We start from the raw sequence: 15,523 nt of genomic DNA on the forward strand, positions 1-15,523 counted from the left end.
TGGAAAGACTTACATGAACTGATGGAATGTGAAATGAGTACAATCAGGAGTACATTATACACAACAACAGCAATATTGTACAATGATCAACTGTGAGTGACTTAGCTATTCTAAGTGACACAGTGATCTAAGACAATTCCAAAAGACTCATGATTAAAAACGCTATCCACCTCAAGAAGAGAACTAATGGAGTCTGAATATGTTTCCTCTCCTACTCCTCTTTGAGAAGGTAATTTGATATAACATGTGTGTGTGTGTGTGTGTATACACACACATATACATATATATATATATATACACACGCATATACATATATATATATATATATATGTTTAGTCATACAAATAAAAATGTCCAAATAAGCCATGTTGCAAGAGAAAACATAAATGAAAAAGAAAAGAAAAAATAAAAAGGGTGAATAAATTGTCATATAAATGAGCAAAATATTAGTGTGATTTAAGAAATTATTAATATACAAAAATCAAAGGAAGACTTTTATGAACAACTGCGGTATGAAGTAAGCAGAAATAGAACGGCATACACAATGACCACAATAATTTACCGGCAATGGCAGTATGTGGGAGAAATCCAAAGAAGTCCAAAAGCTGTGCCACTGGTGGAAACTGGGGGAGAAGGCTGTGCTACTCCCTTACTTAAATGAAGGTTTTGGAGCTCACAAATCTGCCCTCCAATCAGAAAATCCAATAAGAGAGACAAAAGGTATTAATAAGATATGAACACCAAGGATGATTCAGATTTGCAGGATAATGATATTTATTAATGATTAGTTTCCCCAGGGCAGCATCTTCCAGAAGTCTAAAGAAGTTCAAAAGAAGTACAGCTTATGGATAATGGAGAAAAAATGAAAATAATTATAGTTTAATAGGATAAGAAAAGTCTTTTATTGATATTGGTATTATCCCCAAATCAAGTATATTTCTGTAGTAATACCACTGAGTGATTTGGCAAGGTTAAGATCAGAATTAGTAAAAATCAGGGAAAAAAAACCCAAATATTAATAAGAGCAAAGAAGTGATGTACAATTGAAACAACTCAATTCTGAGATATTTTAAATAAATACTTCATAAGGAAAATGGATAATGAGCTATAGAAATGATACCAACATTAATTGAAATAATTTTATACAGAGGTCACATTATGAGAAAGCAAGATTACTATGAGTAGAGTTGTTTCATTGTTTGTATTTGTATATTCCCAACATCTTTCACAATGTCTGGCCCATTGTAAGTACTTAAGAAATGCTTGTTGATTACCTATCAGACTTTGGATAGGCTAACAATTTATGAATAAACAGGATATAGAGAGTATTGAAGGTATAGAATGGATGATATGAAGTACATTGAATTAAAAATATTATGTATAAATAAAACCAATGCAGCCAAGATTAGAAGAAAAACAAAATTGGGAGAAATTTTTTATAGACAGTTTCTCAGATAAATATACAAAGAGCTTTGTCAAATTTATAAGAATACAAATCATTCCCCTATTGATAAATGGCCTAAAGATATGGACAGGGAGTTTTTCAGTGAAGAAATCAAAACTATATGTGTGTGTGTGTGTGTGTGTGTGTGTGTGTATATGTATATGTATATATATATATATGTATATGTATATGTATAGTCATATAAAAAATGCTCTAAATCCCTATTGATTAGAGAAATGCAAATTAAAACAACTTTGAGATATCATCTTATACCTACCAGATAAGCTAAAATGATAGAAAGGGAAAGTAATAAATATTGGAGGGGATGTGGAACACTACTTCACTGTTAGTGGAACTGTGAACTGATCCAGCCATTTTGGAGCGCAATCTGGGATTACGCCCAGTGGGTTATAAAACTGCCTCTACCCTTTGACCCAGAAATATCACTACCAGGTCTGTTTCCCAAGGTGATCAAGAAAAAAGGAAAAGGAACCTATATATTCTAAAATATTTATAGCAGCTCTCTTTGTGGTGGCAAAGAACGAAACTGAGAGGATGCCCATCAATTGAGGAATGGCTAAACAAATTGTGGTATACGATTGTGATATAATACTACTGAGTCATAAGAAAGATGAACCGATTGATTTTAGAAAAAAATAGAAAGATCTGCATGAAATATTGAAGAGTGAAATGAGCAGAACCAAGAGAATATTGTACCCAGTAACAGCAATATTGTTCTAAGGACAACTTTGGATGACCAAATCATTTCAAATATTGTAAGTACTCAAATCAACTGCAAAGGATCTATGAAGGAAGATGCTATTTAAATCTAGAGAAAAACTGATAAATAGAAGTATGTGTAGTATGGCTTTACATATATACACGTATTTATGCCTACTGGTAGCCTTTTCTAGGACGAGGTAGGGAGGGAGAGAGAAAAAAATTGAAAAAGTGCACAGCAAAGAACAAAAGAAAACTTAGAAGGAAGCACAAAACATCAGGGTAGCTTTGAAAATTATTTGTATTATTTATTACATAGATTTTTCTTAAAAAGTAAACAATGTAAAATGGAAATTTGTAGTTTTATATTGAATCCTATTTTTATATTGTGTAGATGGAAAAGAGTAAAAAAAAAAAAAAAGAAATGCATGTTGCATGATTGAAGTTTAGTTGTTTTAAACCAGTTTCTAGAACATGACCCAAAAAATTTCATAATGAGCCATAGTCAGCAAACATTTGACTTACTTGGCAAATGGAAAGATGTGGTAGCCAAAAAAAGGGGTTTTGAATTACAACTTCCTTTGTAAAGCTTTGCCAAAAAACGATGATGAATCATTCTGAGTATTATCACCTCATAAGGCACAAATAAACATTTGTGGGTGAAAAGAGCTTACAGTGAGCTTAAGAGGTGATTCCACTAAGGGATGGTGATACAAATAAAAGGAAAGAAATATAAAGTGTGCTATAGCCCAAGTACGCTGTGTATGTTCCTATGGGTTGTCAAAATAAATCTAGCAACAGGTAATGATAGATTGCTAAGTTCTTATATCTGAACCATTTTTGAAATGAGGAGGAGAGCCAGTATTATAACCAAAGGGAAAGAGAAGAAAAGCCTTTGGTACACTGATGGCTTCTATGTTAGTTAGCCAGTCCCCAAGGTAGTAGCCAACTAAATAAATGTGTGTGTGTACACATATGTACATATATTCATACATATACATATATATGCATATACATACACATGTACACATATATACACGTGTGTGTGTGTGTGTGTGTGTATGCCTCCTAAATATTTCTGACCTGAGGGTACAACAGATTCAAAAGAAAAGATAGCCTCCTGGTCACCATTCATTAAGGAGAAAGAGAATATTACAAATTTACACCCTCAGCATGCATTCATTCCCACCAAAAGCTAATTATACAAGAGATCATCAGAAACAACAAAAAGCAAGCAAACCCCTTTATCCAACCAAATAGTAAACAAGAATCAGACATATTATACAGATTAGAATATGCCAGAAAATATAAAGTGAGGAAAATATCTAGATGGGAGTGAGATGAGATCTCAGCTCAATCAAGAAAAAGGCCTTTCTCTTTCAAAGAGAAATTTTTATGAGATCTCTGGGGAAGCAAGATGAAAACCAAGCATGTTGAGGAGACATTTGGAAATTTTGACCATATCCAAAATCTTTCCATTTGTTTTAAAATTGGTTCTCAATAGAATCTTTAAACACTCAACCTTATCTCTCTAAGAAGAAAAGTTTTGCTCCTCTCTTAAGCTCTCATACCAACTTTCCCCCTCATTCAGGGACACAGCTTGCATTCATCATTCTGTCTACCAATTATGGAGAACCTCATGTAAAATTCTGCAGGTTCATCTAGTAATCTAGGTTACCCAATGCTGTCTCTGTTTTGAAGGAACTTCCATTCCAATGTAAAAAGACAATACATTAAAGGGATCTGGAAATTGATTTTGGGGGTACACACTTTGTGGCATAGATCTGAATGTCAGAAAATTACTGTAGAAATGAGGAACCAAGCACACTAAGGCCAAAGCTAAGCTACCAAAGGTCCCAGGTGGTTCCAGGGAGGAAGTCTAGTTTTCAAGTGGGGGAAAATGGAAGGAGATAATAAATAGAAAGAAGATGAAAACATTTTTATAACAAACTATTTTTCCATCCAATTAGATTTTCTTGTGTAGGTGGTCAGACTAACCTCTTTTAAATGATTATGGATATATTCCAGGAAGCTTTATATATCCTACAGCTTGGTATAATGAGCAGAATATCCTTAGGAAAAAAATCTTCAGACTTCACTGTCATCATGCCTTTTCATCTTGAATTCTGTGCTTGCTTTCTTCCAAGCCAGTAGCAAAGATCTATGGAGCCATTCTCTCCTTCTTGTATGCTTAAGCTAATGTTTACGGTGAAAAGTTCAGTAAATAGGGTTATTTGTTGTTAATCTTTTCTAAGAATTTTGAATGACTTAGATTTAAGAAGAAAGCCTTTAAGGTGTGATTTTTCTCTATTTAAAGAAATACTTCTTCACTGTCAACAAACAATTAACACAGTGGATTCTTCCATTTCCCACACCTTTTAGTCAGTTGTGAAATAGTTAAGATATGGTGCATTGCAGAATACTGCTTGTGAAAGCCTGTCTTTCCTCTAACTAATATCATCATCAAAGACTACATTGACTTGAGTAGTTGAGTTTTGTAGAGATTTTTTGGATGACGAGTGTTTATTACCTAGAATATGGCATTCAGATAGAAGTAAAATCGGTATGGTTTGCCCCATTAGTGTGTATGTATACACACACACACATACACACACACACTATGTATCTATATCTATCTATCCATATATATATATATATATATAATAGTAATACAAATGAATAATTGAGCCCAAAATTAAGTTAGCAGTGAATTGCCTTTGTGATATTGGATAAAGGTCCATAATTTTTTTTTACTACCTGCATTATTACTAATAGTGCTGAATGACTGTGAGAGGTGGGATACAAGAGTATCACTGCGTATCCACCTTATAATCTTCCCCACCACTATCAGGTCAGGTAATGAGTACTTAGGTTTTCTCTCAGTTGTTTATAAATATCTTCACTTATCTCAGAAGGTTGTAAGCAAACCCTCTGCATTCAGAGCAAAATACTGTAGTTCAAAGATATTGTGGTTATTATTCTCTTCCACCACACAACTGAAATGACAGGATGGTTTTGAGCTAAGATCCAGCCTCATTAATAAGAGAAAGCCTCCTCAACTGTCATATCACCTGCTGCTGTCCCTTTCCCAATGTCTATTTTTTCTTTCTGGAGCTGAAAAAATATTAGAAGTTCATAAGGGGATACATTTAAATGTAAAATATGTTAGTGAGAATCATGTATTAAGACAATGTTTACCACAGTTTTAAAGATGAGTAATCGGAGGCCCTAAATACACTGATGTATTCTATTTTTGCTTACCCTGAACTTTTTAACATTACATGTATTTCACTCTAATCTATGAAATCTTACCCATGGTGGTCTCATCTTCCATATAGTTTGGCACATTGTGAATTTAAAATAAATATTCCTTTAATTGAGTCACTGAATGTAATTTAGTTCTTTACCAATGTTATCACTTTCTGGACAGACATGACACTAAATCTTAAGTATACCTCTGCTGAATCTTCAAGAGAAATTCTTTTGTTCTAAATTCAAACCTTTCCTATCATTGTGACCACGGACAATCTACTACTCTCAGAGTATCAGTTTCTTTATGTGTTAAATAAGGGTCCTAGAAGATTTCTAAAGTCCCATCCTAGTATAACCTTCTACACTCTAGGAATGTAACATGACGATTAAATTTCTTTGTTGTTATGCTTACTATTGGCCTCCTTGTGTAATATTCTCCAAAATTAATAAATTTTTCTGGATTCACAAGTCTGTGGTTTTAATGTCAAATTTTCCCATTGCCTTGTTCTTTTCTCCCCCCCCTTCATTACGTGACTATATGTTTATCATTGCAATGATCATCACTAATAATAGGAATCATCAATTATTGAATGGATTGCATTTGAGGGTTTGTGATATCACTGAAAAATCTTTGGAATAGGAATCAGAAAACCTATGCTGAAACTTACTAGCTATGTGGCCTTGGATGAGAGAGAGAGAAAACTCTCTCTCTTTCTCTCTCTCTGATCCAACATTTTCTTATCTTTAAAATGAAGAGTTTCTACTAGATGAGTTCTAAAGCCTTTCTAGGTACAGCATTATATGATCTTTCCTTAGCCTGTGAGTAATAATACAGGTGGCTATTTTGATTTCATTTATATCACTATCTGATTTTCTGCTAAACTGGTGTAAGTATATCCAGGATGGGGGAGTAGGGAACTGGTGCCTGTCTCCATGGTGTGATAACAAAGTCCCATTGGGGAACATGATGGAAAGTGTTGATCCTACTTGTTAATTGAATCAGATGAGTGAGGAAAAATTCTCCAAGGCTGAGTCTATCCCCAAAGAGAAACATACCAGGTAACAATAAAACCATTTCTGCTAATCCCTGGCAGATCAGGACTTGGGAATGGATGGATGAGAATGATGGACCTGTAGGGCCCCAGGATAGTCTGGGCTGCCCCTATGGTGAAACCAGGTAAGTATGGGCCATTGCATACTCCAAAGACCAAAGACTCATACCAGCTCTTATAGAGCTATATCTATATATCTTTTCACACACACACACACACACACACACACACACATGCACACACACATTTTTTTCTGATATAAATTGAATGGCTCATGAAGTGAGGTTGAGGATGATGTATTTGGCAACATTCTTGACTACAGAGATAACATCATGGAAAGTATCTTCTCCAAAATCATTCCTCTGTTTCCTGGTCATAGACTTCTGATTTAGTCTCCTTCCTGGGAAGAAAAGATCACGGTGAAAGTTCTGAGGTTGGAGAGAATGACATTAAAGGTGACACCCAGGAACAGCACACAGAGAGGGCTAGTCACTCTAAGATACATCAACAAGAGATCTACCAGGGGAAAAAAATCAGTAAATTTGAAAAGGTTGTTTGCAGGGCACAAATGGTCAGGGAATTTTATGGTATTGAAATAGTCCTTTCTTCTAAACCCTAACCCTCCAAAGTCTTTCCTAAACTCTCCTGCGGTTTAGATTTGGAATACTGAATAAAGAATGAAATCTATGGGGAGACTTTAGTTATGGAGGACTTTGATTTCTTCTGAACCCATAACTTGGGGAAAAAATGGTCCCCGATAGGACCGGGAGATGTGTTCAACAGCTTTAGGCCGTTATGCTTTGGACTGGGGAGAAAATCTCCTCTCCAGTGTTTTCTAATATTTAAGGAGAGAATTAACTCAAGGAGTCTTAGAACATGGCTACCTTGGAAATTCCTCAGTTCATCCTAGCCCGACCATAATCTAATTTACTAGCAACATACAAGTTGACAGGTATGTGTCTGTTTTTCTGTGTTGATTTTTGAAAGTGTATTCAATATAATGAACAAAATCATGGAGTTGTATAAAATGTTAGCTGCTATAACCTCAGGGAGAATTCTAATTAGCAACCCCTTTTCTCTCATAGAAATAGCTGATCAGTATGCTCCCCCATAATACCTCTGACTACTTGTCCCACTGCATGCCTAAGCAGTATTTACTTCTTGTTGTTCAGTAACTTTTTCAATCATGTCTGACTCTTCATGACCCCATTTAGGGTTTTTCTGGCAAAAATACTAAAGCGGTTTACCATTTCCTTCTCCATCTCACTTTAACATTGAAGAAACTAAGGCCAACAGGGTTAAGTGACTTTCCCAGGATCAGAGAGCTAGTGAGTGTCTGAGGCCAGATTTGAACTCACAAAGATGAATCTTCCTGACTTTAGGCCTGGTACTCTATCTGCTGCACCACCTGGATGCAGCATCTGTTAAAAAACTACTATTTGCCAAGCATTGAACTATGTACTGGATCTACAAAGGCAAAAAGGAAACTGATCTCATATATGCTACCTGGGAGAAGCAACATGTCCAAAGATAAGTGAATATAAGGTATTTGAGAATAAAGGAGCAGAAACAACTTGGGAGGAGCTGCAGGAAATGCCTCATACACGATGGGGCATTCATCTGAAACTTGAGGGAGTGAAGATTTCAAAGATGAGGTGAAGAATCAAAGCATTCTTTGGTATGGGGGCCAGCTTGTATGAAGGCATGGAGCTGGGAAATGGGGTCATGTACTTGATTGTAAATACATATGAGTTGGGTATTAGTTGCAGTGTTAGTGTGTATACGGATGTTGGTATAAAACTCTATTCAGCACATACATGTGCTTTACTCACATGCTTTTCAAGAATTTTCCTGAATTTAGGAGCTATTGAATTTGACAATAATTCATCCTGGTATATTATACCAAATGACTCACACCAACAGTATTCCTTCACATAGACATGAAGTATTACTTCATATATATATATAAAATTTATAATATACATATATAATGTGTATAATTATAATAATATATTCTTATATAATAAACTTTATATATATATACATATACAAACTTTTTAAGCAGATAGATTGAAACTGTATGTAGATAATTTTGAAATTTTAGCTCAAAGACAAATATGGAAACCATTGTATTGTCCATCGATAGTAAGTTGACTCAGTTAAAAGTACTTTAATAGGGGCAGCTGGTTGCACAGTGGATAGAGCACTGGCCCTGGAGTCAGGAGGACCTGAGTTCAAATCTGGCCTCAGACACATAACACTCACTAGCTGTGTGACTCTGGGCAAGTCACTTAACCCCAATCACCTCACCCAAAAAAGTACTTTAATAGTCAATAATAGTCATCTTAAAATTTGGTAATTCACAGAATAATAGCCTGCCTAGTTCAGTGGATAGTGATCCTCAAGGCAAAAACAAACAAAAACCACAGGTATTCATGGCCGGTCTCTGAGATAAAACTGCCTGTGTGACCCTGGGAAATGTTCTTTGCCTCTCAGTACCCAAGAAACTTTTTTAAGACTACATTGAAAAATAAAATACTTATCTGCATTGGTAGAAAAAGTTTTCTCAGTGTAGTTCCCCATACCCATAAATACATAGGTTTGGAGAACAAAACAATAAGTTGCAGAAAATTTTCCTCAGAGAAGATACATATCTAGATGAAAGAATAGGGGGTAGGCTGAAATGTTGATGCAAAAACAAATAGAAAAACCGGTAAAGTAGAAACTTCGGCTTCTGCAAGGAAGATACTTTCTGAAAGATAGGCCAGAGAAGAAGTAGTATTTCCTGGAAGTCCTCTTCTACCATTCTCATGGGATTTGTGAATAACCCTGGTTGAAGAGAGGGTGAATCACTTAGCTTTTCAATCTTAAAAAAAGAAGAAGAAGAAGAAAAAGAAAGCAAGCTTCAATAAAAGAAAGTAAATAATAAGAAAGTGTGCACTTGCATGTGTGTGTACATGAGAAAGAGAGAGAGATCATTCCAAAATATTACTTACTAGTTCATAGCCTGTACTTTCCAGTGGAACTCTTCTTACAATCCCAGGGATCTCTTAATAACAAAGAATAAAAAAGAAACGGCAAAAGTTAAGTTATGTATGTGTGTGCATGTGTGTGTAAGTATACTCATATAGGTATATGGAGAGAAAGAAAATGGAAAAGAATGAATAATCATTTATCAAGTATTTGCTTATATTTGTCAAGTATTTACTCAAGTATTTACAAGTGTAAATCATCACACTAAGAACTGGGGATACAAATAGAAAATTAAGACAATTCTTGCTCTCAAGGAGCTCACATTCATATACATATATATATATATATATTACATATGTGTATGTATACACATATATACACATATGTGTATATACACATGTATATATGTATATACATGTATACATGTGCATATGTATATATATACACATACATATATGATACTCATATTTATAGATAGAGGTATATTATTTCACCTGCTAGTCAGATGGAAGGGTCCCATAGTCCTTAGGAATCAGCCACAAAGAAGATGCTGATGTGTCTACATTAATGTTATTACCATTAATAAAATCCTCTCATTTTATGATGTTAAGCCATCTGCTAGTGACAAGGACTTCAGTGACAAAACTTCCTTTTCTTAGACTGCAATAGCTGTGCCTATAGAACTTTAAAAAGAATCTCCATAGGGTTTGCTTCTTAGGATTATGGCCGCAGTCCGTACACTGGAAGCATTGTTGTTCCAAAGGTTATTGGGTTCCGGTTTCTGGTGTGTTTCCTGCGGGGTCAGAAGTTAGCTGGCAGTCAAGGTGCTGAGGCTGGTATAAGACACCCACACCACACTATCTGCTCTATCTCACTCTGTATAAACCACTCTCAGCTAGGTTGACCTTTGTGGCCTGAGATTGGCACTTGTTTGGTAGCCATTGGGTATTGCTTGCCTTTCTCCACTGTATCCATCTGTACAGGTGATGAATGTGAGGGCTGGACTTGAAGCCAGAAGAGTGCTCTAAGGGTTTCTGCCACCTACAGGGCTACTGTGTTTGTTTTATGCTGGAGGCAGCTGGCCAGTAGTTGCTGCACGTAGTGATGAAGAAGGTGGACCCCTTCTCCACAATGATCTCTTCCCTCAGTGATTGCTTCAAGGGCTGGTGTGAAAGTGCTTCTAGTGGTGTAGGGGACACTGGTACTCCCAAGTCTCTTGTATTCAGGTTACTGAGCAGTTTGCATCAAGGTCTGAGAGACATAGTAGTTAAGGTGGTGGTAGAGGTTCAACTGATTGGCACATTGATGCCTCTTTCCCTCACTGTGCATTGCAAATCAGGCCAGCTTACCTATCCTCTGTTCTTTACTCCATCTCTTCTCTGAGATCTTTGTTTACTCTTACCCCTCCTTAAGGCCATCCCTACGTATTGTTACCTTGTATTTTTTGTGTATATTTTGTGTATAATTGTATGTACACCTTTTTCTCCTGATAGAACTAAGCAAGCTTTTTGAAGATAAAATCAATTTTATCTTTTTTTTTTTGTATGTCCAGCACATAGAACAATTCTTGGCACATAGTAGGTACTTAATAAATGTTTGCTGATTGATTCAATAAGAATTTATTAAGCATCCTTAATGTGTATCATGGTTAATTTGCCTTAGAATCAGAAATATAGAATTAAAAATCACAGGATTTGAGAAATGAAATGAATCCCAGCTGCTATTTAGTCCAACCCATACATGAATGAAATCCTCACTATAACATAGCTGACGTGATCATTCAAGCCCTGCTTGAAGAACTTCAAGGAAGGGGATCCATCATTCTCAAAAGGCAGACCATTTGACTTTGGAACAGTTCTAAATGTGAGTATGGACTTGAGTTCAACTTGACACCAACTAGGTGTGTGATCCTGGGTAAATCATTTATTTTCTCATTGCCCTAGACAGATGTCTAACACTCTACATACACAGGATTAGTGGAGGTTCCCACATTGAGCATTTCTCACAGTGATGAATTCATAGGTCTGAACTTCCTCCTCCCCCCTCCAAAAAAATAGAAGTCACTACAATAGGTGCTAGGGATAAATAATAATAAATAATAAAAAACAACAACAATAATAAATAATCAGCAGTCTTTGTTTTCAAAGAGCTTATACATCCTTCTATGGAGATACATTTAAGCAGATTAATACATTTAAAATAACTCAAGGACAAAAAAGAGCCTCAACAATAGAGATTAGGCAAGATTTCTAGTAAGAGACATCAGAGTAATTCCTTGAAAGATGATAAGCATCCTAAGAAATTGATGCTGAAAAAAATCTGTTTAGATAAGAAGTCAATCAAATAGTATCAGGTAAGTGCCTCCTTGTGGGCCAGGCATTGCAATAAGCACTGGAGATACAAAGAAACAGAAAAATGAACAAACAAAAACCCAAACCAAACCAAAATCAAAACCAAAACCACAACAGCAACAACAATAAAAAACGGAGCAACTCAAGTAATATAACCAGAGTGGGAGATGGCACATCAACTTTGGAGACTAGTTAGCAGGACAGTTTGGTTGGCATATGGAATGTAGTAAGGATAACAATGTGAAATCATCCAAGAAAAGAGGTAAGAACCAAATTTTAAGGCCTTTAAGTGTTAAATGAAGGAATTTGTACATAATTGTAAAGACAATAGGAAGCATACGGAAGATTCTTGAATAGTGGAGTTTAAAAATCACACCTTTGTTTAAAGAAGAATATTTGGTAAGATTTTTGCACACAGTTTAAAAGGGAGAATTTTGGGATTTTTGTAATAATTCAGGCAAGTCCTTGAGCCATCATTAATAATAATACCTCATATTTATGTCATATTTTCTGGTTTCCTCATAACCCTCCAAGGTAAGTAGCAGATGAAGATATTGGGGTTGAAAGAGATGAAACAACCTACGAAAATCACACAATGAGGACTACTTACTCCCAGTGCTTTTTACTACTGGTTACTGTCTCTCTTAAGGAGTTTTGGGTATGTCCTGAACCCCTAACAATAACTTCATGGAGAAAAACTTTTCCATATCCCTAAGGTATCATTATTCCCTTGATTGAGTCATACCCTTGAGGTGAGGAGAAATTTTGTTTGTTCTTGATCTTTTCCCTGCTGATGCTATATGCTAGATCTTCCAGAGTTCATCTCCTGACCCATACTGATTAATGAGACTGAATTAGCTATTCCTCTAGAGTTTCAAACATTTAAGGATGTGGGCTATTTTTTCCACATTAGATCATCTTCATCAACCAGTCAGCAAGTTACTATTCATCACGTACCACATTAAAAGCGCTGAGCTAGGGGGAAAAAAAAATAAATGAAACAGTCTCTGTCCTCAGGGAACTTAGTTTCAGTTGATTTCTGTATGAACTGGTGTTTTACAACCAGCTCTTTCCCAGACTCACTATTCCATTTCAAATGAACAAAGCTCATCCTCCATGCCAGGAAAGCTGTCTCCCATCAGCTCCACATTTCTGGGCCTTTGACTTGCATCATGGCTTAGCTTCATCACTATGCTTTCTATAAAAATTCCCCCAATTTGAGCTCTAACTCATTTCAACAAGTGTGAAAATCAATTTTTCCGTGTTATATCATATGCTACAATGAGCATAGGTTGTAATTCACTGTTGTTTTGTTTTGTTTTGTTTTTGAGAGCAGAGACTATGGATTGTGTGTTTTGCTATCTCCAAGGAGAAGCATGATGCTTTTCACTAGTATATTCTTAAGAAATGCCTATTCTTTATTTATTTTAACTGAATCAAATTGAACAAATCTAATGGTCATTTTGTCTCCAAGATGAGAGTGTTGTAATGTCCAAATTTCAATGTGTATGAATCAAGATCATTCCATCTTTTTGTAGGAGAGAGAAATACACAGTGAGTGACAAGCCATCGGCATGCTATCTCTTCTCAATAGCTCAGACTTCACATTCTCCACCTTCCTGGTGACAGGAATCCCTGGACTAGAGTCTATGCATATGTGGCTCTCTATTCCATTTAGTGCCATGTTCCTACTGACCCTGACAGGTAATATCACCATCATGCTGGTTATCTGGACTGAAAGAAACCTCCATGTACCCATGTACCTCTTTCTGGCAATGTTGGCAGCCTCAGACTTGGGTTTGTCCATCTCCACATTCTCCACTATGCTGAAGATCTTCTGGCTGGAATCCCGGGAAATGAGTTTTTCTGCCTGTTTCACCCAGATGTTCTTCATTCACACCTTCCAGCAATTTGAGTCAGCTGTGATTCTGGTCATGGCCTTTGATCGTTATATGGCTATTTCCAGACCCTTGCACTATGCCTCCATCCTTACCAGTGGTGTAATTGCTAAGATGGGTCTGGCCATTTTCATACAGACAATGGCAGTGCAGATCCCAGCTCCCCTCCTTCTGAGAAGGCTAAGCTTCTGTCATTCCAATGTGCTATCCCACTCCTACTGTCTACATCCTGATATAATCAAGCTCTCCTGCTCAAACACCAGAATTAACAGTGTCTATGGCTTGTGTGTTGTTGTTTCCACTCTTGGCCTTGACTTCCTTCTAATTCTCCTTTCCTATGTCCTAATCCTAAAAACTGTTTTGAACATTGCATCCTTTGGGGGGCGCATGAAGGCCCTCAATACCTGTATCTCCCATCTCTGTGCTGTGGTCCTTTTCTTCACACCCATGATTTGCCTGTCCTTAGCACACAGGTTTGGACCAAAGCTTCCTTCCCATGTGTATGTGCTCATGGCTAACATGCACTTCCTCATCCCCCCTGTGATGAACCCCATTGTCTATGCGGTGAAAACCAAACAAATTCAGAATAGTATCATTAAGATCTTTCTCAAGAAGGAATCAGGGAAATCTTAAGTAAAATATATAGAAAATAAGGTGGTGCCTTGGCTGTAGAAAATTTGAAACAGTAATAAAACCACTAAAATTCAATCTGCTTTTTATTCTCAGCCTGTGTAGGCAATTTAGAATAACATCAGTGATAAAATATTGTTCCCAAAAAACAAACAAAAAATCCAACTTCTGTTGGCCTAAATGTTAAACAATTGCTGGTTCTGTTGAGTTATAATAACATAGAGGTAATGTTCCAATCCGCATTTCATAAACTTAGCTTTTAATGAACATTATTATGCAAACAAAACACATCAATTCAGCTACATCATTCATCGTAGAGTAAGTCTGTAAAGTTCAGAATCATTTGAGTCTCTTCAGAAGCAGTTCATATCTCCAATGCTCCTGTCACCACATACTCTTTCATTTAAATTATTGATTCTACATAAACAGTAGCAACATAAGCTACTTTAGTACATCTTTCTATGTGGCCATTTGTATTCTTTGTGATTAAAATTTATGAGAATGAAACAAGGTATGAACTCAAGCATGAAAGTTTTCTTCAGTAAGTGCAAATTTGAGCTTTAGTGAATTACAATATTATCTTTAAAGAATTTATTTTTATTTGTTTATTTTTTAAACATGAAGCTCTTATCACAACTATAAAACATTATATGAGTGGAATGATTTATTGGTTTCCAAGGCTGTCTCTTTTATATATTTTTCAATTTTATTAGAATATTCATATGAAAAGAGATTTTTAAGAATCTCTTTCATAATAATCATTATTTTAAAGATTTTCCTAACATACATCTGTTTCTACATGTGAAATACTTTTTGAAATTAATGTTAATTAATTTTTTATTCAATCAACTATGTGCAAAGAGAGTTTGACAACTATGGCTCTACTGAGTATTAAATATGAATATAAATTTTGACAGTCATTGAAAAATTCCCAGAAATTAATGTGATTACATTATTCATTATTGTGATAGACCAATATGTAGGTAACATTTCCCCTTATTTTAAAAATAACATATAACAATGCAGCTAAAAGTTTTAATTTGTTATTTTTTCTCTTTGAATTGTAATAGTTATTTGATTTAATTTTTTTCCTATGATAATTGCATCTAAGAAGCTAAATAAAAGATTTTAACTGTCTACATTTCTATTTTTATTATTCTATTTTGTTACATGATTGTTACTGGCAATGATTTTTTTATACAA

General features: G+C 35.5%; 1 protein-coding gene across 1 annotated transcript; it reads left to right on the top strand.

Annotated features, from left to right (window-relative positions):
- Positions 1 to 13,366: 13,366 nt before the first annotated feature.
- On the top strand, positions 13,367 to 14,323 carry LOC110195185 (olfactory receptor 51G2-like). Its single transcript, XM_020967814.1, has one exon. The coding sequence runs from the start codon at positions 13,367 to 13,369 to the stop codon at positions 14,321 to 14,323; it is 957 nt and encodes a 318-aa protein (XP_020823473.1).
- The last annotated feature ends 1,200 nt before the right edge of the window (positions 14,324 to 15,523 follow it).

The sequence above is a fragment of the Phascolarctos cinereus genome, unplaced genomic scaffold (assembly GCF_003287225.1).
Source record: "Phascolarctos cinereus isolate Bilbo 61053 unplaced genomic scaffold, phaCin_HiC Scaffold_726;HRSCAF=1367, whole genome shotgun sequence".
NCBI lineage: Eukaryota > Metazoa > Chordata > Mammalia > Diprotodontia > Phascolarctidae > Phascolarctos > Phascolarctos cinereus.

What these genes read in the sequence shown, in the direction of transcription:
- LOC110195185 (XM_020967814.1), top strand. Translation starts at nt 13,367, where the DNA reads ATGCTATCTCTTCTCAATAGCTCAGACTTCACATTCTCCACCTTCCTG.